The sequence below is a fragment of the Eriocheir sinensis genome, chromosome 44, assembly GCF_024679095.1.
Source record: "Eriocheir sinensis breed Jianghai 21 chromosome 44, ASM2467909v1, whole genome shotgun sequence".
NCBI classification, from domain to species: domain Eukaryota; kingdom Metazoa; phylum Arthropoda; class Malacostraca; order Decapoda; family Varunidae; genus Eriocheir; species Eriocheir sinensis.
The window spans coordinates 12391382-12416867 of NC_066552.1; the positions used below are offsets into that span (position 1 = coordinate 12391382).

Below are 25486 nucleotides of genomic sequence, written 5' to 3' on the forward strand. Positions count from 1 at the left end.
TTTCAGACGAACTTTATCCCTTACGAAAATTTGCTTACGAACAATTGCGTACGAACTTTATGCATACGGACTATTGGCATTTTTTTCTTAAGCTCCTGGATCATTTTCGTCATTCTCCTCTGTATTATAAGTTTTTGTAACAGTTCATAGTTTAGCTGAAAATCAGCACAGGGCAGTGGACGTTTCTCCGTCTATAATACCAGCAGTAAGAGTAAAGTGACCCCGTTGCGATGTGTGAATCGTGGCTCCGTTGCAAAGGCTAAGTAAGCTCACCTGATCGGAGTAAACACAGGTGGTTGCACACCAGCAGAGCGGGCCGGAGAAGAATTACCAACATACATAACAGTACTAACGCATAATGATCAAGGCCATCCTTGTTTTCAATAACCATGGAAAACCACGACTCTCCAAATTCTACCAGTACTTCGTAAGTTCGTTTCCAGATGGTTAGAAGTGGGCGGGGCTGACAGTTTGCCTGTCATGTCGTTAACCTCATTAGACCACAGATCCAAAACTGTGCCTGTCCCCTAACCCGCAAGGGAGTTCTCTAAGCGCCCGTATAAGTAGAAGGCGGGAATTCTTTAGGGGAGTTGGATGCTCTATTCCCTGTGGGCCCACAGCCTAACTAGCCCCATAAAACACCCACGAAGAAGAAGATGAAGAAGACTTGTAAACTGCAGAACAAGTCATTCTCTCCCTCTTCCATCCCAGCCCCTTCTACCTCCTAAAACAAAGGCCTCCAAAATTTATGGATAATTTTATTTTCCAGAAATCACACAGTGTATTTCCACTGGCTCACTGCATGTCCAATAAATTTAAACTAACCTACCTAATGGGGGGCTTCACCCCACTCAACCGCCCCCCTGCCTGTGTGTTCATGCTTTATATCATCATTTAAAAATTTCTTCCATTTTCCTGAAGTCATTCATTACTACAGTCCATTCAGGGACCAAAAAAGAATCCATAATGTCTGTATTAACTTTGTCTGTATAAACCCTTTCCATACTGTGACGCCGACGTCTGCATCACCGTATTGAAAAGGTTAAAGATAGAGGCTTGTTTTCATATATAAATCATTCCAAAGCAGCACAAGGACAAAAATAATTGAGAAAAAAAGGCTGCTAGTCACTTCCCCTAGAAAAGAGAAGTGGCCAAAAGAGAGGTCAATTGCAGGTGGAGAGGTGTCTCAATACTCTCCTCTTGAAAGGAGTCCAGTCGAAGGCAAGAGGAAATACAGATGAAGGAAATCTGTTCCAGAGTTTACCAGTGAAAGAGTGAAGATGCTGGTTAATTCTTGCATAAGGGATTTGGACAGTATAGGGATGAGCTAGAGTAGAAAGTTGAGTGCAGCGGGGCCCAGAATGGGGAGACGCATGGAATTAGCAAGTTCAGAAGAGCAGTCAGCATGAAAATATTGACAATAGATAGAAAGATAGGAAGATGGAAAGAGATGCAGTATTACAGTGAAATATAAAAGATAGAAGACTGTCAGTAAGAGGAGGGGAGTTGAGACAAAGAGCTTTATGGCCATTCTAAGAAACTCGAATAGTTTGGGGTATGAGGATCGTCAGGTGGTGGTATGACAAGCGGCTGGCTTAGGCATTACTGAAACGATCAGGAGAAATTGATAGGGTGCCCTCCCCTGCCCGAAGGCCGCTTCCTTATGAACAAAAACCATGATCATTTTCATCCATTTCTTCATAATGACTTATTATTAATGTTTTTTATGAAATTAATATTAAACTGCTGAGAAAGCCCATTTTAAAGGAATGCCATCGAAAAGATTGCTACAGTAGACATTTCGCCATACCCTCCTGAGTATGAGGTGTCGTGTGACAACACAGCAGCAGCAGCAGATTGGTCAGTACAGCGGGGCTTCTTGCCAGAATCGTTGTCACCTGAGGAGGAATAGACTATAGTGTAGAAGTTGATCTAATGTAAAAGTCAACCTTCCAAGATTGTATATATACTGTATTATGAACTGTTAAGGAATAAATTCATCCTCCACAAAAGTAGTGATTTCATAAAAGTCACCCCCTGAACTTGGCCTTTAAAACAAGGTCCAAAGCATTATACTTTAACATGAGTATGTACAGCACTGAACTGTAGGACTGAAAACGTCTGTAGCTCATGAATGCAGTTATCATCATCACCAACTGCCACACTGACAGAGTAAATATGAGACTCAAAATATACATTGATGTTACAAAGTCTGACCCTATAAATAAATGTTAGATAGATGACTAATTGTGACTTTTTTTTCAGAATGAGGAGATGCAGCAGCAGATTATAAAGGAGACATTTCAGCTAGTATCCAAGAGAGACGACAATGTTTGTAACTTCCTGGAGGGTGGGAGGTGTGTCCCTTGGCTGTGGTGTCTGGAAAAAACACTACAATGTGATAATCTACCCATATTTAGTTTTCTTTTTTTCTTTTTCTTTTATTTTTTATTTTTTAGCTCAGCAGCTCATTTGCATAACACCACCATCAATACCCATTACTAGCGTGCTGCAGGAGCGAGGCCCTTTCCATAATTTTTCCCTTTTTTCTCTTATGTTAGTGTACTCCATTCTGTTGCATAAAAGGTTTGTAGTTTCATCTTTCCACCTGATCTTCTGTTTGCCCTGTTCCAAATACTGGGTTGCCACTTAGTGAATTCAATCAATCAATCAATGGGGGCATACGCCAGGGGTGCATCGCTTCGCCCACCCTAAGATGCTGGAGAATACTGAGGAGAGTCGCGCTGCCAGACTTGCTGGGAATCAGGACCAATACAGGGCTCTGTCACGTAGGACTAGAGCTCTCCTGAGGAGAGACAAGGAGAGGTATGTCAGGGGTCTCGCTGAGGAAGTCGAGGGCCATTTAAATGCGAATGACCTCCGACCTGCTTACTGAGCCCTGAAAAAGCTCCACTCCAAGTCTCCCTCTCAGATGAGCGCTATCCGAACAGCTGATGGCTGCCTCGTGGCGGACACGGATGGGCGGAGGGCTCGTTGGGCTGAGTACTTTGAGCAACTGTGCATGGCGGACCCTCCATGTGGGCAGCTTCCAGTTGCTGGGTTGCAGGTGACGGTTTCTGATCCACCCATTGATGAAAGCCCACCCTCTCTGGTTGAGGTCAGAGAGGCTGTGGCCAAGTTGAGGGGTGGGAAGGCACCTAGCACCTGTAACATCAGTGCGGAGCTGCTCAAAGGTGGAGGTGAGGCCATGATCCGCGGGTTGTATGCGGTCTTGACTGTTGTACGACAGTCCGGTACCATTCCTCCTGACTGGAAGAGGGGGTTGGTCGTCCCTATCTGGAAAAGGTAAGGGGACTGCCAGGATTGCAACAACTACCGTGGTATTACACTGCTCATTGTGCCAGGCAAGGTGCTTGTCCACCAATTGCTGATGCAACTTCACAGCCAGCTGCTGAAGCTGCAGAGACCTGAACAGTCTGGGTTCACACCTGGTAAGTCGAAAACTGACTATCCTAGCTGCCCCTCCGGCATCGCTATACCAAGTCCAGCAGTGCAGCTCTGGTCTCTGGTACCAGGAACCCGCAATTCTCAACATGGATTTTGAAAAATTCAGAAGGAGAGAACTGTTGATGATCCTGGTACCAGAACCATGGGGAACAACACATAGCTCGTAGCCAACCCTGTCAGTACCAGTAGTAGCATTGAAGTCACCCAGGACATTGAGTGTATCCCGGGGAGGGCACTGGTCTAATACGGAGTCAAGTTTGTCATAGAACGTTTCCTTCTCTTGAGTTTCATGCATCTCGGTAGGAGCGTACGCAGCAACAAGAGACATGAAGAACATTGTGTGCTTCAGCCCCACTCGCATTATACGCTCATCACCCGGAGCAACCTCAACCACAAATGGCAGCAATTGGCTGGAGATGCCCATAGCTACCCCCTTGCTACATGGAAGCCATTACTCATGCCCGACTAGAAGAAGGTGTACCCCCCCTCACTGATCTCACCACTGCCAGGCCTCCTCGTCTCAGAGAGTGCCATTATGTCCACCCTCAGCCTTCTGAGCTCATTTGATAGGTTGGGCAGTTGATCATCGTCTGAGAGGCTCCGGACGTTCCAGGAGCCCACATGCAGAGCCCTCCGAAGGTTAACCCCGGGCCTGGTTCTGGTGGCGGGCACAGCCTCTGCACCACCCCAGCCACCCCCGAAACAAAAATGCAGCATGCAATAGTGAAAGGACTAGAAATATGCCCATTAGTGTTCTGTTTTGTATTTTTTTTCCTTAAGCTGCCTCATTTATTGTAAAAAGAAGAAAATCTTGAGGGTATTGTTTCATTGAACATTGATTCTGTATCTGTATATCTGTGTATATGGCTTAGTCTCAAGTGTGTGGCACTTCCTTGAGTTATGACAGCCTCTCTGACCTTTGCAGCCTCATTGGGGGAGCAGACTACAAGCTCATCTACCGCCACTATGCCACTTTGTACTTTGTCTTCTGCGTGGATTCTTCCGAGAGTGAACTTGGCATCCTCGACTTGATCCAGGTTTTCGTGGAGACCCTCGACAAGTGTTTTGAGAATGTGTGTGAGCTCGACCTCATATTCCATGTTGACAAGGTTTGTGTTGGTCATGATACCACTTTAGGTAACACTTTTCTTGCCTTTTGACCTCTGTACGTTTGTAAGCTTGCATTGGCAATTAATATTAGTAAAGTAAAAAAGAAAAAAGATAATCTGGGAATCCAATCACCTCATTTTGCAATAGTAAAAAGGGAGGTTTCCTTAACATTCCTCCACATTCTAAAAGCAATTTATAGTTTCTTAATTTCACATTAGGCAGCAATCACTATTTACAAGTCAATGGCAGAGGCTCTTATTTATCTAGGTTTTTGCATACCAATGATCTTGGATACCTGAAGATTTATGTTTCAAATGATCAAAATTTTAAGTATCTGTTGCTTCACTACTTAAGCAGCAATCTATGGAACTAGCCAACTTCCTCTGGGGTGTTAATCCTGTGTCTATTTCTTTTATCTCTTTTATCAGTAAAGTTAGAGAGATATCCTTCAATGTTTATTTTGCATACTCAATTTTAGATGTCTAATAATTAAGTCAGAGAAAGCTTTAGCTGAATTATTCCAGCATTCTGTTAGATGGCTGCTTTTTCTTTTTCTTTTTGGTAACCCTTGATATACTTCATTTTCTGAATTAGCTTAATGAACATTTAGGTTCACTACATCCTGAATGAGCTGGTGATGGGCGGAATGGTCCTTGAAACAAACATGACTGAGATCATCACAAGAATAGATGACCAAAACAAGCTGGAGAAGCAGGAGGTGAGTATTGGCTGTCATTAGATTTAGTAATCTTCATATTCATCCACTACCACCCACATGTCAACACTCAGGTTTGTGTAAGCACTGTCATTGGTACAATTACTCCACACTGCACACAAATAAAAATGCCACACTTTATTACACATCAGCTGAGCATTTGCTGCAGCAGGATGGTGTTAACTCTGGAGATCTATAAGCTATAACTGTAATAGTGTACTGCAGTAAAGTCTGTTAATCTGAATTTCACAGGTCCAAACTTCAAATATATATGAATTCTTGAATGCAGAAAAATATATTTTGAACATCATAATTCTTTGAAGCAAGAAAATATTACATGAAAAGCTACAGTTGTCCAATTGTCTCTGTAAGAGACGATTCTGAGTGGAGGAGGCCAAGGGGATGCCCACAGAGTTTGTGGCTTGGACAAGTGATAGATCCTGCCAGGAGGTACTTGGGATGAGAAAGGAGCCTGTATGGAGACTTGCACAGAGGGACCCCCGGTCTTAGCATCATAGGGTGGGCGAGGCAATGTGCCCCCTGGTGTATTCTCCCATTGATTGATTGATTGATTGTAAATAAAGAGATATTTAATACAGGTAGTCCTTTACAGGAGTAATCACAGCCTATGTCAATTTTAAGAAGGCATTTGCCTCAATGCATCTTGAGGCACTCTGGGACATTCTGCAGATCCATAAAATTCTCACAAAGATTATTGACCTGATGACTGACCTTTACTGTGGAACTGAAAGTGCTGTGAAGTGTAGTGGAGTCATTTCTAGCTTCTTCCCTGTTAATTCAGGAGTGAGGCAGGGGTGCATCTTTGCTCCATCACTTTTCAATGCTTGCATGGACTAGGTATTAGGCAAAGTTGTTGATCAAAGTCATTGCTGAGCATGTTGGCAACATTAAGGTCACTGACCATGTTTTTGGTGATTATGGTGTGCTTCTCACGGAATCACTGGAGGTCCTGGTGATGGCTCTTGATGTGCTGCATGAGGAGGCGAAGGCACTGGAATTGAAGGTCTCATGGGCCAAAACCAAGGTCCAGTATTTGGAGGCTTATTGAATGACACACTACATCCTATTCATGCATGTGGTGAGGACACTGAGGTTACCAAAAGTTTCACATACCTTGGTAGCGTTGTGCCGGGAAGTCACTCAATTGATTGGCATGGCCCACAGTGCTATGGACTCCCCCAACATGAGTGTATGGCATTGTTGATATCTATGCAGGTGGACAAAAAAAAGATTCAAACCTATAAGTCCCTTGTGCTCTCCATCTTACTGTAGGGCTGAGACATGGACACCGAATAGTGACTTGGAGTGGCGTGCCGATGCCTTTGGTACCAAGTGCCTTCGCTGGTATCCCTTGAATGACTGTGTAAACTCAGCATCTACATGATGAAACTGAATTGAGGCCTGGCACCAGATTAGTCCATGAATGACACCTCCAGTTGCATGAGCATGTGGTACATCTCCCGGACATTAGTCCTGTTCATAGGGCTTTTGCTGTATGAGACAACCCTAAGTGGAGGAGACCAAGGAAACACCCATGTAACTCTTGATAGGGCAAGCTGATTGATCCTGCCAGGATGGACTTGGAATAGATAGGGCAGCTGCATTTTAGCTTGCCCTGGGGAGGGGAACCGTCAGGAGTGGAGGCAGCTAGTGAGTGAAGTGATGTGCCCCAGGGTGTATGCTCCTTGTTAGTTAGTTAGTTACTTTTTATTTATGTGTTATGCTTATTCATGGGAATTTCATTAGACACAGACTGAGCTATATACAGTAAATGTCCAATAATCCATCATCTAATACTTTGGAAATCCTGATGGTTTGAAATATTCAACCAAAGGTCATTTTAGCTCTTGGGTACCGTCAACCAGGGTGACTTCAGACACGGGGTAACTTTGGACAAAAAGTGGATAAAAAGTTGACATGTTGATAACTCGTAGCCAGTTGCAACAAGCTAGATGATGTTAGTGTCAGAATTTGTCTTTTGCCTTATAGTTTTCGAATAAGAATGTTGTTTTCTTGAGACACGTTTCTGTTTTGAAAACAAGCACAATATGTGTTTTTGAGATTTCGTAAAATTTACCCCCCTTGGAAAACTTCTTTTGGCAGGAACGATCTGTATTACACACATCAAAACTAGAGAAAACAATCAGTTTGATGTGTCTCTGTGTTGACATGATGTGTTTTGAACATTCCAAGGTCCCCTCCAGGCTATCCAGAAAATCTGATAATCTGAAGGGTCCATGACCCCCTGCATTCTGGATTAAAAGACTTTTACTATATCTAGAATAATCTAGATGGATACATAGATTGACATGAACAGAGAGAGAGAGAGAGAGAGAGAGAGAGAAACTTAATTCTGGATCCAGTACTGTACCTATGATTGTAAGCCCAGTTCAAAGGGTGTAATATTTTATATAACTTAATATGTATGTGTACATTCAATGTCAGTTGTTTTAGGTGCCATTTGGTTGTCCCTAAAACTGCTAACTCAAACAGATACGGGCCTGCTGCTGTTCAGGTTAATGGACTACTGCTGTATCAAAATATCAAACTATTATAAACCTTTATGATATGCCATGTTTATTAATAAACCTCTTAAGGGAGGCGACTACGGGGTATTTTTTGAAGAATATATTTAAAATCGGACGAGTACATGTTTTTCGCTCAGTGTGGCCGGGAAACCCTAAATTACCATGTGGGGAGGTTTGTTTTCATGAAATTAAAACCCCTCCCCCCCTGGGGGGGCTTTTGCGTCATAGTCGGACATGCGCGTCATAAGACGCTCATGTCAACATTTGCGGTATCATTCGTATATACGTAAAAGTTGCATTAGAATATTTTATTTCTTCATAAATTTTGTCATCTGTCATCCTCTCTTCTTCACGCGGAGAGGCAGGGGAGGAAGAGAGGTGCCACCGCCAGTGCCAAGCGAGACACAGACAGGAAGAGTATGTCGTACTTTTCTCTCCTCTCCAGCCAAAAAAATGTCCTTGCAAATGATGTACAAGCGCAAGGCAACCAGAAAAAGTCACCATAATCAAGAGGGCTTATGGAGCGGCCAAACCTCAGAAAACAAGCAAGAGAGTAGCGTAGAAGCAAGGCACTCCTGTGAGGCACTCCCGCGAGGCACTCCCACGGCACTCGCGCTACGCAGGAGTGCTGCGGGCCCAGATGCCTGATCATTCTCCAGTAAGTCAACAAGATATACACAATAATATGTGAAAATTTCATACCAATCAATTAAATGCAAATGGCAAGACAGGAATGAAATATAAAAAATATCTTTAGGAGCCAATATCTCGAAACTTAGTTTTTCAAACTTAAAATAATTTCACAAAATCAGTAAAAAGTCTGATCGACTTTTGTTAGGTATCAATTGAAGCTACAACTAAAGTGCAATTTTTTGTTGGAAATAGATTTTCAATAATGTCAAAAGAATATGGGACACAGAGAGGAGAAAATAATAATTGACTAAAGATTGTAATTTTTATCTTCGAAGACAAAACAAAAAATCAAAAAGTTACTTCCAACAAAATGTAGATAAGTAAACTAAGTTTCTATGATATTTTTTTTCAAACCGATTAACTGAAAAATAAAACCTGTGAAACAAAAAAACGAAAGATACGCTTTGTTTGAGTCTCTCCTAAACTTCACCCAAATTTGATGAAATTCACAGAATAACATACCTTTACAGTAACAAACAACATACTAGGATTTCAAAGCTATTGGACGTACCATATGCGCAGGAGGACCCCCCGTAGTCGTCCCCCTTAAGCACAGTTTGGCCAAAGTAACTCATTATGTTTAATCAAAATAAAAATGTTCTCAGTATTTTTCATATAATATATAAAAGTCATATTTTTTGATAATTATTGTAAGGCTAAGTAAATGATTTGATTTTTATGTGGTTAATTTTTTTTAGGGTAAGTTCGTTCATTAATGAAACATTAATTCCTTTTGGTGTCGACCTTTACCTAAGCATATACTGTGAATAAAAGAAGGTTCACAGCATCAGGCAGACCACGATAACATCCCCATGTATGTTGCCAAGATTTTGGACATTGCTAATGTGTTAAAAAGTGATTCAAAGGAATTATTAAACCTCATGATATGGATGATCTTATGACAGACACCTAATCCTGAGCTCCCTACCTTACTCAGCCCATAACCAAATCATAAGCTGTCCACCACACAACACCCAAGGTAGTGTTTTAGGTCTTTAAGGTGATTCTTAGATTCAATCCTTCCACAACAAACTTAACCAACAGGGACCCTATAACAGCGGTTCATCCTCCAAGTTTGGAATAAGTGTGTTCTCAAATACAGAATGAAGTAAGTGTATGGCAGATGGCATTTGTAAAAAGCATTAAATCACCAGACATGCCCCCATGCAGGCTGGCTGGAGGCTTGGGCTGCACTCTGCCACTGAATTGATTTGTGTGTGATGTGTGTGTGTGCGCGTGTGTGTGCCTACGTGCATGCATTCGCGGGTGTGTGTGTGTGTGTGTTTATCTAGCTGTAGTATGCAGGGCCTGAGCTACACTCATGTGGTTCTGTCTCCATATTCACATTTTACCAGTGTTACCTTAAAACTCCACACACTTTGCCTCTACCACTACTTTTGACCCATACAGCCCCGTGCTACCTCAATCCCAAGCATCCTCATCATCATCATCATTTCATCGACGCCTGCTCCTAGGAGCTCCCACCAGGGGATGGCCACAGCAGAAGAGCTTCCAACTTTCTCTATCCAGACACTCCCTCCTTGCCTGCTCAAAGCTTCTCAAAGATCTTTCCCCCCTCTCCCCAATGTACTCTTGCACCCTATCCCTCCATTTCACTGGAGGTTGTCCTCTAGCATTCCCTCCCTCTATCTCACTCACATACACCCTTCTGGTCATCTTACTCTCCTCCATTCGCTCCATGTGGCCAAACCACTTTAAGGTCTGTCGCTTCACTTCTTCCACCACTCCACACTTCTTCCCTTCACCCCTGTGACACATTCCAAAATGTTTGTACACACTTTCATTACTCATTCCATCCATTCTACTCACACCACAAGCACTCCTCAAATAACTCATTTCCACTGCCTGCACTCTAGACCTCTGACTTTTATTCCAGGCCCACGTTTCACTTGCATATGTGAGGGTTGGTACTATTATTGTATTTCTCAAATCCCTCTTTACTTGCATGCTCACACTTCTGCCATTCATGATTCGTCCCAAAGACCCTACCACCCTTCTTCCTTGTAATGCCCTTTCTCTTATCTCTCCCTCCATACCATCATGCTTACACATAACTGATCCAAGGTACTTAAACTCATTGACCTCCTCCATTTCTTCACCATTCAAAATTATTTTCCATTCTTTTTCACATTCAATTCCCACTCTATATGGGCATACAAAATCTTCAACCTCACTTCTACTTCACTCACAAACCATCACTTCACTTTTGTTGACATTTACTTTCAGCTTTCTCCTATTACAGACACTATCAAAAACACTGACCAAATTTTGTAGGTCACTTTCATTTTCTGCAATGAGCACCGTGTCATCAGCAAACAGTATCAAATTCAGTACCCACTTCCTTCCCTCATCGAACAGTCTTACTCCAACTTCTCCAGCTTTGCCCTTCATTTCTCTAATGACACCATCCATATAAATATTGAATAACCATGGTGAAGGACTGGCTCCTAGTCCTTCCCTTAAGCCCACTTTTATCTCAAAATGTTCACTTGTTTCTCCAGTAATTTTGACAAATGCAGACGCATCCTCATAGAAAGACTTTATTGCACTAAGCAGTTTTCCTCCCACACCATAAATCTTTAAAACATCCCACAATGCAATCCAATCGACTCTGTCATAAGCTTTTTCCAAATCCATGAAGGCAGCGTCTAGTTTCTTTCCTTTTGCTATTATTTTTTCTACTAATACTAAATATCTGATCCACACACCCCCTTCCCTTCCTGAAGCCTCCTTGTTCTTCACTGATTTTCTCTTCTGTAAGTCTTTGCACCCTCTTTATTATGACTTTTCCATATACCTTTCCCGGTATACTCAGGAGACTTATACCTCTATAGCTCCCACATTCCCCTCTCCTGCCCTTCCCCTTGTAAACTGGGACAATGATGGCTTTCGTCCAGTCTGCTGGCACCACCATGCTACTTCACATATCTTGACCATCCATTTCACGACTTCATCTCCTCCACACTTCAACATTTCTTCTGTGATTCCATCAATTCCTGCTGCCTTTCCATTTTTTTTAATCTTTTAACAGCGTCCTATCCTTTCTTAGGTCATTTTAAACTCTCATTTTCAGTGGAAAAATTTGATCCACACATCCCTTACCTTTACTTAAAAAACATGGTTCATCGCCTACATTTTTATTGGTTATTTTTCCTCTCCTCCCATTTCAAACCCATCCATAAACCTTTCCCGACACACTGAGTAAACTTATTCCCTTATAACTGTTACAGTCATCCCTACCCTTTGTATAGCAGCACGATGATGTCTTTTCATCAGTCTTCCAGTGCCTTACCCTGTTCCAGGCTAGACTAGACTAGACATATCCACAACATCCACTCCACAATTACATCCCTTATTTTTCAGCTTATGTCATCTGTGTCAGGGGCCTTTCCTTGTTTTAATTTCTCTACTGCCTCCTAGCTATCTCCTCTCTACTTCCCACTGTGGATATGGATGCCCTACATTACTCTTTTCTCCTAATCTGGTGGAATCCTCCTGTTTATATTTAGGAATAGACTTACTGACTTTCTTTTACATATTATTGAAATTGTATATATTGTACTGCTGCTCCTTTTATGATTCCATCCTACTTCTTATTTTTCATGTTTCCATTACTCATGAGCTGCATTATTTATTTTGCAGTTGTTCTCCTATTAAATTATAGTAGTGGTTTTTACACTAAAACAATAATGTGACTAAAATTCAAATATTGTAATTTTCCTCCCAGGCTGGCTTGGCTGCAGCTCCCGCCCGCGCAGTTTCAGCCGTCAAAAACATGAACCTCCCACAACAAATCAAAGACATCAAGCTGCCTGACCTGCCTGCTGCAATCAAGGATCTCAAATTCTGACATCTTCTCCTTTTTATCCCCTCTGTTTCATGATAAGTTCTTAGTTTACCATCATGTGTTCTGTGTAAAATTTTAAAAGGAAGCAATGAGAGCCTCCCTCCCCATCAGTTTGAAATGTCCTTATAATCTCATTCTCATCCTCATTTTCATTTGTATCATCCCTTTCATTAGGCACACTAATCATTGTTAGTGTTTGGAAGGTTCAGACAAAGTGGAGAACAGTTGTCAGAGAAGAGAAAAATTTATCTATGAAGTGGGTGACACAACAATGACTCCTGAGGTACTGTAGCCACAACCCTTAACTATTGCAGACATTCACTTTTAGAAATTTAGTCACTGATCTGAAGGAAATGAAAACTTCTGAAAGAAGCCCATATTGCACCCATTCATCTCCCCCTCTGACTTTTAATGATTTTATTGCCTTATAATGGTCTTGGTATTCGTAAGTGATGTATTTTGAAACTGTCAGATGTTTTAGTATACTATACAATTGTCCTCTTGAGAAACCTCTCTTTCATCTTGTAGTATTTTCTTCACATTGATGAAGTATAACAGTTCATCATTGCTGCAATGCAATGGGGACTACTTCTTGGGTCCAAGGCATAAAAAAGATTGACACAAAGCAACATATGGCATACTAACCAGAGCCTTTGCAAATATATAATGAGTTGTTTATGAAAGCTTTGGTTTTATTTTAATATACTTTGAATAAGTTGTGCAACTCCAGCTAGACTTCATGAACAGGAGGATTGAAACTGGTCGTAGTACAGAATGTTCAAGATCAGGGTTTAGGATGAGAAGTAACTAGCACTGGTGGGACAGCAAAGGGTATGTAAGAAATGTAATGCTACTTTTTGTTTATAAGTGTAAGGGTAAACAAAGTAATTAAGTACAGTATTTTTTTTTCCTTTCGTCAAAAATCTACAACCTAATAAGCACGTCAAGTTGTAAGAATGTGGGAAAAATAGTACATATTTGACAATTATAAGTCATAGCATTTAAAATCCTGAAATTTAGATCACAAAGTTATATCAATTTTAGTCATAATGAGGTTTTCCCTGGACTTTTCCCTACAGTCCGGGTTCATAAATTATTAGATACTCTATTGCTATGCCTGGGGCTGATGGGCAACCAGCCTCCTCTTGTAGGGCTCCGTGGTGGTTAGGGGTGAGAGAGTGAATTTAAATTTGTTAATATACATGTTCCCCCTTATTCACGAGGTTTAGGGAACACAAACCCCGCAAATGGCAAATTTCTGCGAATGTTTGGCATGCACCCCTGAAAAGCCTCTAGACCAGATAAAGAATTGACACAAACTGTAGCTATTATCCCCTAAAGGATGAGTGATCTATCTATCTATATCTCCGACGCCCTGCTCCCTTGTGGGAACTTCCCTCTTCCTCCATCTCTCCCTGTTCTGGCACTCCCTCTCAGCACACTCAATCCTGCTACTTCCAACTTTCTCGCTCCAATACTCATTCACCCTACTGATCCACTTCACAGGTGGTCTTCCCCTGACACCCCCTCCCTCAATACTTCCCTTATACGCTCTCTTCACAAATTCATTCTCCCCCATTCTCATTACGTGTCCAAATCACCTCAATGCACCACGCTTCACCCACTCCACCACTCCACACTCCACTCCTTTCACCGTCGCACCCATACCAAATATATATATATATATATATATATATATATATATATATATATATATATATATATATATATATATATATATATATATATATATATATATATATATATATATATATATATATTTGTTAGTAGGGAAAGTGAGAGGTGAGTGATGAGACGAATCTCAAGTAGTTGAACACCGCATCATTAGCTCTTTCATTAGAACTTGTTTTTGTAAATGTAATTATATATTGAGAGCTGGCGCATCTGCAGAGTGCTGGCTTCCTAGTACCCCCTCCTCATCATGTGGATTGTGGGGTCGGGAAGCCCACCAGGTGAGTAAACCAGGTAAGCAAACCAAGGAGACTGGAGTAAACCGACTTTCTGTATGTTTTGTTTTCCCTGACAGGAGCTGCCGATACAAAGGCCTGACAGATCTCAAGTCACCTGTGACATCAAGATCATTGTCAACAAGTTCCATGTGGTCCCGTGGCTTCATCCGCACCGTAAAACACTGCTGAAGAAATTAGATTCTTGTGAAAAGCTTGAGTTATTTATAAAAAGTAGTACTTGACAATGGAATCAGAAGGTGCAAAGTCCAAACACAAATTCAATAGACGTTGCTATTTGAAACGAGAGCTTCGGTCAAAATTTGGAAGTCAGCAAGAAGGTTTGTACATATGGTAGACGTAGGGTTTTACAAGGTGTCGGTAATTGTGGACAGTCACTCCGCGCCTCCAAAATACGATATTACGCCTCCATATCATAGTTACCTAAGGGACGAAATACATGTCCCTCAACCATAATATGAAGGCGCAAGTACTTAAAAGTAAAGAAAAAGGCCTTATCCCCTTCCCCTAGGTAACGAGCTTGGGGGACCTGTGGGAAATCGTGTTTTTTGGGTGGGGGAGCATATTTAAATTACCCCAACTGAACTTTACATAATCTAACCTCTAACGGGGTTTTTCTCCCCCCGCGACCCCCCTCCTAACCAGGGATGTTGATGGAGGTGAAGTCCCTTGTAGCAGGTGGGGGGTTGGGTGTGAGCAAAGACCCCTGTTAAGGATTAGTTTAGGCTTAATTTGTTGGATTTAGGTTATTAATTTTCTGGCACTTAATTGTAACCTGTTTTGCCGTGCGTAGTGGCAGGATACCATGATGGTGACTGGCACGAACTGGTAACTCAGAGCAAAACTTGAGGTGAAGTGTTAGACAGTAGTATGATCAAAGCCTCATTGACATGGGGGCTAGTTTACCATCTGCTAGTACTAGCCACCAGTTGAGTTACCCGGCAAGTAGTACGTGTTGACACTAGGATAGTCAGACAGTGGTATGATTAAAGCCTCATTGACATGGAGGCTAGTTTACCATCTGCTAGTACTAGCTATCAGTTAAGTTACCTGGCAAGTAGTACGTGTTGATACTAGGATAGTTTGGCAGGAAGGTATTTGCAGCCACAGACATTGTATGCATCAAAATTTGTTTACTTACAGGAAATAAAATAGTCAGTTACAACAGACACTTAACAAATTTGGGGATGAAGCATGACGTACAGTTACATTTCGTAGGAAGCGTCAGATCTATTGCTCTCTCCTTGTTTGATTTTTCATTCTCTGAACTTTCTGTCAATACAGTAGAACCTCGTTTATCTGGCATTCAAAACACCGCAAATATCTGAGGCCCGAATTTTTTTTTTTTTAATGTGCCACCTGTAGCACCTGTAGGCTAGGGGCCTTATGGACAGCCCCAGCCCATTAGTGGTGTAGGCTAATCTTACAGTGGCTGCTGTGATATATGACTCTTGCTGGGCCCAGGCTGCCCCCCTGGTGCTCCTCTTGATCGAAGTCACTGAAGTTAGGGTTGATTGAAGATCCGGACAGCATGTGGGTGATCTTCTGCCACTCAGCGATGATACAATACAATACACTCGACCCTTGATTTAACGGATTAAAAGGGGGGAAGGGTGGTCCATTGCTTGAAAAAGTCCGTTGCTTGAAAATACTTACATGTGATAAATACCGGTATACAATAAAATTAGTTAAAAAAAAAAGGTTAAGATTTGTTTTAGTACCGTGCCAGTATTTCATTACCTACCTTATGAAACATCACTAGCTCTTCATACATCTTTTCTACAAACGTTCAACAATCATGGAAACACTTTTTGCATCAGTTATTATTGCTGTTGTTACTATTACTATAATTATTATTATTATTATTATTATTATTATTATTATTAACATTGTTATTATCATTTTCATTACTATGAGTATTATTATTATTATTGTTGCTGTCATCACCATTATCATCACTAATATTATAATTTTCCGATGTACCTTTCAAAGCTTTAACTAATCTACAATAGATGTTTTCTTTCTTCTCTCTCTGTTACTCTCGCGAGTATTGTGTCCTTGAAGAGGTTGCGTAAATCAAAAACAATGTAAATCAAACAAGAGGTAGGTTTCTATCGAAAAATAAATATTCACTTCATTCAGTGGAGAGAGAGAGAGAGAGAGAATATATCCGTATCACCGAGCTATCCACTCAGGCACTCAGCCTCACTCGTGTGAGGAAGAAATGAGGGACACCATGAGCGACTGGCTAGTATTGGTACCGGTACCGAGCAGTCTGGTGCTGGTACCGTACCGTATAGCTGGTACCGTTAGTACCGGTACCTGCCCAGTGCCCACCCCCATTTTTGAGTAGCGTGGCAGCATGGGTACTGTATTGTTGTTCAAGTGGCGCATGTGAAGAACTGAGCTCAGCTGTGTGGCCACGGCGCCGTGTGAGTCCAGTTGCGTGAGACATCTGGTGGCCACTCCATAAAATATCATGTATAAGTGAAAAAAACTTGTAAATTAAACATTTATTTGGATTTTGGACCCCGCGTTATTTAAAAAACGCGTAAATCGCCAGCTTGTATGTATATTATGCAGCTGTTTTTGGCGTCTGTTTGTTTTTCTTACTTTATTTTTTTGTTTTCCTCTACCTTTTTGCCCACAAAGCTTTGCTTGTGATGGGCTGTTTGTTGTACATATTTTCTTTGAAAAATGTATACATACATATACCATATATATTCTAAGACAAACATAATAAAGTGTTTAAAGTTCCCACAGGGGAGCATGGCATCAGAGATAAAGATAGATTTTGCATTTATAGTAGACTAGTAGGCTTCAGGACACTGACATAGTCATCACTATATATTTTAATGGGGCTTCGTGACCTCAAATTAGGCATCACTGGCTGAAGGGGTTAGAAGAGGGACACCACTGGAATTCATTGTTATTACATTTCCTTTACCCATTCTCTGATGTCTTTTATAAGAGCAAAACAGTATGTATTATAATTTGATTGCCCTGCATGCTGACTGTAACAAGGCAAACACTGGTGAATCAGTGTTCAGAGTCTCAATGTTGTATATTTCTGCAGGTCATGGCCGAGCATTCCTACAGAAGAGGGCCGTGGTGAGGCAGCACCTGCGACTAAAGAACAAGACACTGGCAAAGGAGATGAAACAGCTTCATGACCTTCATAATGTTTGTGAAGAAGGTTAGTAAATCTCTCCAGTCCATCCATTAATGTCTTCACTTCATAAGGTTTTTTCTCTAATTCTTTGTAATCTGTTTATGGGGAGCGTCTGCAATATCTTTAATTATTAGCGTATGATACTGATTATATTCATGTGAAATGTATGCTTATGGTGAAGTAATATAAGCTTACTTTCGGATTTATAAATCAATACATAATAGCAGAAAAAAATAAAATGTAATTTAAAAAAAAAAACTCAATTTCTCTTTTATCTAATGACCTACACTGCTGAAAAAACTAGCAAAGAAACTTAAACAAGTAAACGAGACTTACCTTGTGTCAGTTGAAGTATGCTTGTGATTTTACGAAGCAAGCCGCCTCTGCTAGAGGGGAGCCTTCACATGAAAAACACTTCCTCGTGCTAACACCAGACTTCGAAATATACGACCACCCACATGCCGTAAGATAAGCAGTACCATATAGTATGGTACATTAATCCTATAAGTATGCAAAAATGGGAGGGAGTGGAGGGCATGTGAAGGCTCCCCTTTAGCAGAAGTGGCTTGCTTCGTAAAATCACAAGCATAATCACAAGTGTAATGTGAAAGATCTGTGAAAGTATTATAAAAAAACAATGGGTTGAACATTTAGAAAAGGGAAACATGTAAGTGCTTCCATTGCATTTCACCTTTCTGTGCCACCATGACCACTGCAGCTTTCTTTTCATCCTCTGTTGCAAGGAGCTTGTGATGCAAGTTTAAACGTCGTCAGGAAGATCAGCGGACACAATTTTGCTGCCAGAACAACTAGTAAACGTCGTCAGGAAGATCAGTAGACACCATTTTGCTGCCAGAACAGCTAGTAAACGTCGTCAGGAAGATCAGCGGATGCCATTTTGCTGCCAAAACAACTAGTAAACGTCGTTAGGAAGATCAGTGGATGCCATTTTGCTGCCAGAACAAGTAGTAAATGTCGTAAGGAAGATCAGTGGATGCCATTTTGCTGCCAGAACAACTAGTAAATGTCGTTAGGAAGATCAGTGGATGCCATTTTGCTGCCAGAACAACTAGTAAACGTCGTTAGGAAGATCAGCAGATGCCATTTTGCTGCCAGTGAGTGACGACGTTTACTAGCTGTTCTGGCAGCAAAATGGCGTCCGCTGATCTTCCTGACATTGTTGAAGCATGCATCACAAGCTGTTCTGGCCGACGAGCTCCTTGCAACAGAGGATGAAAAGGAAGCTGCAGTGGTTATGGTGGCACAGAGAGGTGAAATGCAATGGAAGCACTTATATGTGTTTGTTTGGGCCGCCATATTTGCTGATGACGTCATCACAGCACGGAGGCGCTCCACCTCTCCAAACCAAGCTGCAGCGTGCGGTCCGAGTTGGCAACTTGGGCTGTGACGTTACGCATTTGAGAGGACAATAGAGTACAATAGTCTGGTCAGGGAGATTAAATTGAAACAGAAACAGTTTATACCTCACAGGGAAGTCAGGTCAACAGGTAATTACCCGAGATGGATGACAGACAGGCTAAAAACTGAAATAGGAAGGAAAAGAGGACTATATGTTTGAATTAAAAGGGGGGAAACTCACCTAAGGGATAGTTACAACGATTTAGCTAGAGCAGTAAAGAAGAACACATGTATGGCAAAACGTAATTATCAGATTAGAATTGCCAGGGAAGCAAAGACCAATCCAAAGGGCTTCTTTCAGCTTTATAAGACCAAGGTTAGGGATAAGATAGGGCCGCTTAAGTCAGGAGAATCACTGATTGATAGTGATGAGGAAATGAGCGAGGTGTTAAATAGATATTTATTAACTGTATTTACCAAGGAAAGATTAAATGATATACCTCAGGGAGAACAGATCTACAGGGAAGAAGAGGTAGAAGAATTAACCGACATCAACATAAGTAGGGAGCTCGTGATTAGACAGATAGATAGACTTAAAGTCACTAAGGCGCCAGGGCCAGATGAACTTTTCCCCAGGGTAATAAAGGAATGCGAAACAGAGATAAGTGGGCAGTTAACAGAAGTATTTAAGAAGTCACTAGACACAGGGGATTATCCCAGTCGATCATCCTTTCTTTATGAATAGCCGAATCATCCGCGGGTTGACCACGGATGTTTGGAGCGACGCTGTGAACTTAATTCACGGCCGCCTTTGTGTAATTGGGGAAAAATTAAAGTGTGTGAATCTGCAAATAATGAACCCACAAATACAAGTGGCAGGTGTATATGTTAACAGTCATTTCTTCAAAGTGTCTGCTTGTATGTAACCTACCATTATAATGTAATCTGAATTCTTATGAGAAATGTACTAAAGTAGCTGACATTGCATGTCACTGTAGGTCATAATAGAACATTTATTTTCCCCCAATAGGTGCTGCTGAAACAAAGGTGGAAAACAGACTCACTGATGCCAGCACAGATGACTCCCCACTCTCCTCTAGCCCACGGTAAGACATTTTTCTGACCCTTTCTAAAAGTCCAGTGTATCATCTTCATAGCTCTCTATTTTATTTTTACTTTCATAATAAGACTCCTTTTAGTTGTATATCTTTTTAGTTCTTCTTTTAATATGTCTTACTTATTTATAAGTAAGACTTATATACACCTCCATGGTCTAGTGGTCAGCGTACTCCGTGGGCCCGGGTTCGAATTCTAGCCCGGGCAGTCGGCGTGCAGCTCACCCAGCTGTTCATCCTCCCCCTCGGGCTGGTCAATAAACGGGTACCTGGGGAAACCTGGGGAAGGTAAACTGTGGTAACCCGGATGTCACACTGGCCCTGTGTCCCAGTGGTAATGGGATCCCTCCCACCACAGGCTCAAGGGCCAATGTTATGGAGATGAGTGGGGCTTCGTGGTGCAGTGGTTAGCACACTCGGCTCACAACCAAGAGAGCCCGGGTTCAATTCCCGGGCAGAGTGGAAAATTTTGGGCGGCTTTTCTGATACCCTACGCCCCTGTCCACCCAGCAGTGAATGGGTACCAAGTATTAATCGGGGGTTGTGTTCCGGCTCCTGGGATCTGTTCCCTTCTATAATTCCTTTCCCTTCTGTCTCTTTCCGGCATATGACCACAGATGTTGCAGCAACTAAACGAAACTTTCCAACTTTCTACGGAAATGAGCACCGAGGCCACGCGCTGCTACAGCTTATGCCCCCAACTTTACCTTTACCTTACTTATTTCTCTAGCCATGGGGACTCATTTCTTCCACCCATTTGTAAGATTACTTTTCCCTCCCCTTAGTAAGATTTTTTTCTTCTTTTTTTATGTCAGAAAAAGTTTTCTTTACTTCCTCTAAGCACAGATTCATTTGAATTGTCCACCTAATAGCAGTCCTTTCTTATACCCCTCATGATGAGGATATTCAAGAGAAGGATGTGGATTCTTCTAGTCACTGTGCATCATGCTCTTTCTCACATTTGAAAAGTGATACCAAAGAAAGCATACCATACTTAAATTTCAACTCCCTCGTCCCGTATCTCTGAAAAATGCCGGTGATTGCTAGCTACTTTAACTAAAACTGGGTCAGGGCGTGTTGAAACGATGAGGACTCGCACACTCTAAAATCTCTCACGTGATAAATTATGATGCACTGTGCCTATATTCTACAAGACATTGATCCCAAGTGTTTATGCTTACATTTTTCAGGTGAATTGGTGAGAAACACTCTACCAATTTATTACTAGCTAAATACTTGCAGCTAAGCTTACACCATTCTCGCATTTTTTCTACTCTCCTGCCGCATGTATACCTTGAACCATTTTTCAAATAGATTCCACGAAGACTAATGTTCAGTCTGGAAAGTACTGAACAGAATCTAGTCAGTACTACTCGTGATAAAGAGATATTTAAAAGGCCGAAACCTGGATGCTGGCAAAAAGAGCCGCTGAGCAGCCGAACTCACCCTGACCGAGACCAACCAAAACAAAGCCTCCATAACGAGCAACGACTGCAAGCAACCTGCCTCCTCTCAACCCAAAGACCTCGCACACACCACACACTATGCTTCAACATCCACTCACTCCTGGCACAGCTGACCTCCAGAAGCAGAAGGGTCCACTTTCAGTGGGTGCCGTCACACTGCAGCTCTATGAAGCCAACTCCCCTCTCTGGACGTGGTCACCTTTGACTTGCCCACGCTGCTGGCGGCGGCAGGCGTGCACCCCTCAAGACAAGAAGCAGTCGTCTGCCTCACCTGCGCCTTCCTCAGGAAGACAGGGTACCTGACACGGCTGTGAGGCCCTCACAGGACGACACCGGGGCTCATGTGAGCGATTAGCTCACCGCGACCCATAACAACAACAAACACAGCAGTGACTTACTGACACACCTTAGACAGATTTCCAACAGACACTGGGGCGCCAGACTGACAGCCAGCTCAAAATCACAATCCTGGAGGCAGTGCACCTTGCCATCAAGGAGGGCCCCAATACTGCCGCAACACCCCCACACACTTGCCCGTCTTTCAAGTTCCTCCTACCCCATTCAGAATCGATAGCAAGGTCTGAAGTTTAGCATTCTGCAGCGTCCAGTCGTTCCTGTAGGGAGGGTCTTTTGTCAAAAGATGTTGAGTAATGCAGAGTGGAGTTATCGGCGTACGAGTGGGTAGATCAGTTTGTTTTGAAAAGGATATCATCAATGAACAGAAAGAGAGTGGGATATAGGACAGAGAGAGCCCTGTGGGACACCACTGTTGATAGGTTTAGGGGAAGAGCAATGACCATCTACCACAGCAGAAATAGATTGGCCAGAGAGAGAGAAAACTGGAGATAAAGGTATAGAGAGAGGGATAGAATCTGTAGAAGGGTAGTTTAGAAACGAAGATTTGTGCCAGACTCTGTCAAAAGCTTTTGAGATGTCTAAGGCAACAACAAAAGTTTCACTGAAACAGCTAAGAGAGGAAGACCAAGATTCAAGTAGGAAGGCAAAAAGATCACCAGTAGAATTCCCCTCGCAAAACCCATACTAGCAATCAGATAGAAGGTCAAAAGTGGATAGATGCCTAAGAATTTTCCGGTTTAGATTGATTCAAAAGCTTTAGAAAGACAGGAAAGTAAAGCTATAAGAAGGTATTTTGAAGGATTGGAGCAGTCACCCTTCTTAGGCCCAGGCTGTCTGTAGGTGTACTTCCAGCAGGAAGCAAAGGGGTTTGTTGAGAGGCAGAGATGAAAGAGTTTGACCAGGCAGGGTGTCAGCACTGAAGCAGTTTTTATGAAGAATAGGAGGCACTCCATCAGGTCCAATTCCCTTCTGAGGGCTGAAGCCAGAGAGGTCATAGAAGACATCACCTGTAAGAATTTTAATAACAGCTAGGCATTGTTGAGTAAGAGGAGAGATGAGGAGGAATATGCCCTGAATCATGCAGAGTGGAATTCTTAGAGAAGGTTTGAGTGAAGAGTTCAACTTTAGAGACAGAAGTGACAGCAGTATTTCCATCAGGACTAAGAAGTGGGAAAGATGGAGGAGTGAAATTGTTAGATATATTTTTGGCTAGGTGTCAAAAGTCTGGAAGAATTAGAGAAAGCAAGGTTGCACCACTTTCTATTGATGAAAGAATTTTTGATAAGTAGGAGATTAGATTTTGCAAGACTTGGGGCAGAAATGTAAAGATCATGATTAGCAGAAGTACAAAGGTTCAGGTACCTTTTGTGAGCAGCCTCTCTGTCTTTGATAGCACGAGAACAAGCGTGATTAAACCAAGACTTTTTTAGCATGAGGAGTAAAGAAAGAATGTGGAATGTGTGCTTCCATTCCATTGACAATCACCTTGGTAATGCACTGGGCACACACAGAGGGGCCTCTTTCATAGAAGCAGTAATCATTCCTACATTTTTGTAAGTTACCACATATTTGAAAGTTTATATAAATTGTACATTGCAGTTCATAGTATGTATAGCCGATGAATAATGCTACTTATGATATTCTGTGCTGCTCTCAGGTAATGGAAATGCTATATTAGTTACAGTTGGTGTGAAATTTCTCTCCTTTTTTTATTTATTTTTTTATTTAATTTATTTTTATTTTTGTGGGTCTGGTTGCTTCCTTGGGTGTCACATAAAAAGTTCATGGGAATTCGCTATTATAGGGGTTCACGCCCCCTATCCCCAGCGAATAAAGGAGGACAGGTTAATTACTGGTTTTACTACAATATTTTTATTACCAAATAAACGTAACAAACCAAACATTGCAGTAGCTATGAACAAATGACACCCTGGAGTTGACAACTCCCATACCAAGACCAACACCAAAACAATAAGAATGGTTTTGTTAAGTATATTCTCATTGTCACAAAACACTGCCAGGGCAATTAGGGTCTGCTTGACTATCACAGCCCTTGAAAACATCATATCTATACACTTTCTATAGGCCTAGGTTGGGCCTTCAGGTATGGTAACATAGGGCATCCAAGGTGCCCTCTAATTTTTTAGTCATATTTTGAGAAATAAAGTCCACTTTTAATGCTGGCAAATACAGTTTGTCCTAAGATATTACGCCAGGGCCAGGAAGACATATTTATACATCCCTGGGCTTAAGCAATTCAACATTTTATATGATGTGGTAAATGTTACTAAATTGTCATTGCAGGAAAAATAGACCCAACAACCTGCGGAGAGCCAGAGCAGCATACAAGAAGAAGATTGAGGAGAAGCAGCAGAAACAAGAGGAGGTGACAAGCAGAAGGGAAGAGGCAGAGGCAGCCAAGAAGAAATACAAAGAAAAAAGGCTTCACAGGTTTAAGAAACTTAGTCAAAAAACTAGAAAGGGCCAGCCTGTCATGCGAGGAAAGATAGAGCTTATGCTAGAGGCATTACAGCAGTCAGCTAATTCATGAATTTTTTTTTTATTCTTTACTATGTTCTTAATAAACAGAAGTCAGTCCTCTTTACTTGCCAATTCTTTTGCAATCCACCATCCTCCAACTTAATACTTATGAGACAGAGAATTTACCCAAATGCAGTTTGCTCCATTTTTCCTTGGTACTTTCATCTTTCTCACACACACACACACACACACACACACTCAAACATACACACACTGATAAGACCAAAAACTTGAATATGCTGCAGTTGTGTGGTCGCCACACAAAAAGAAGAATATCAGAAAGTTGGAAAATACAGAGAATTGCAACAAAAATGGTCCCAGAACTCTCGAATATGACGTATGAAGCCAGATTGAAGGAGATGGGCTTGATGACACTGGAACAAAGAAGGGAGAGAGGTGAGTTGAAAAAGTATAGTTTTCCACATAGAAGTGTTAACACCTAGAACAGCTTGCGGGAAGAGGTGGTGGAGGCGAGCAGTGTCCATCAAATGAAGGACAGGCTGGATGAATGTAGATATGGAGACGGGACTATTAGAGCTTAGCTCGGGCCCTGTAGACTACCATTAGGTAAATACACACACACACACACACACACACACACTTAGATTGGAAGAGAGCAAACATTGTACCAATTTATAAAAGTGGAGATAAAACTGAACCATTAAATTATAGGCCAGTCTCTTTAACCCATAAACTGCGCAATTAAGATTCGGGAATAGCTCCTGAGTGCGCAATAAATGGCAAAACAATAACCTGGTGGAAATTAATTTTTAGTATTACAACACCCAAGAGAGACATGTTGAGCACCTAATAGTGCAAAAAAATAATAATAATTCACTTAATGTGGCAATGATGGCGGGATAAAGGTTCCGGATATGAGACGACCTTGGGAGCGCTGGTAGTGACGGGGTAGATAGGACGGTGGCAGAGGGAAGATGACACAGGCACAGTCACGTCTGAACATTCACTTGCCACTAATTATTCATTCCAGTTTCAACAAACAAAATATATCACAGGAAACATCACTTTGTCAATTTCGATAATCAACCTCTTGCGCATCATTATCAAAGGCCAAATATTCTTGT

The 25486-nt window shown here is 41.8% G+C and overlaps 2 protein-coding genes across 3 annotated transcripts; both read left to right on the forward strand.

The window, feature by feature from the left end:
* Positions 1-233: 233 nt before the first annotated feature.
* On the forward strand, positions 234-13296 carry LOC126980512 (AP-3 complex subunit sigma-1-like). The gene is made up of 5 exons (XM_050830491.1): positions 234-427; positions 2266-2357; positions 4394-4577; positions 5189-5296; positions 12284-13296. Exons 1-5 carry the CDS (start codon positions 359-361, stop codon positions 12404-12406), a joined length of 576 nt encoding a protein of 191 aa, XP_050686448.1. The 5' UTR covers positions 234-358; the 3' UTR covers positions 12407-13296.
* A 970-nt stretch (positions 13297-14266) lies between these two features.
* Positions 14267-24465, forward strand: LOC126980513 (thyroid transcription factor 1-associated protein 26 homolog). Of its 2 annotated transcripts, none has more exons than XM_050830493.1 (4): positions 14267-14376; positions 17468-17587; positions 19953-20028; positions 24165-24465. In XM_050830493.1, the coding sequence occupies exons 1-4, from the start codon at positions 14346-14348 to the stop codon at positions 24409-24411; spliced, it is 474 nt and encodes a 157-aa protein (XP_050686450.1). In that variant the 5' UTR covers positions 14267-14345; the 3' UTR covers positions 24412-24465. The 2 variants fall into 2 exon arrangements, with proteins under 2 accessions (XP_050686450.1, XP_050686449.1); XM_050830492.1 differs by lacking the exon at positions 14267-14376 and adding an exon at positions 14471-14711.
* The last annotated feature ends 1021 nt before the right edge of the window (positions 24466-25486 follow it).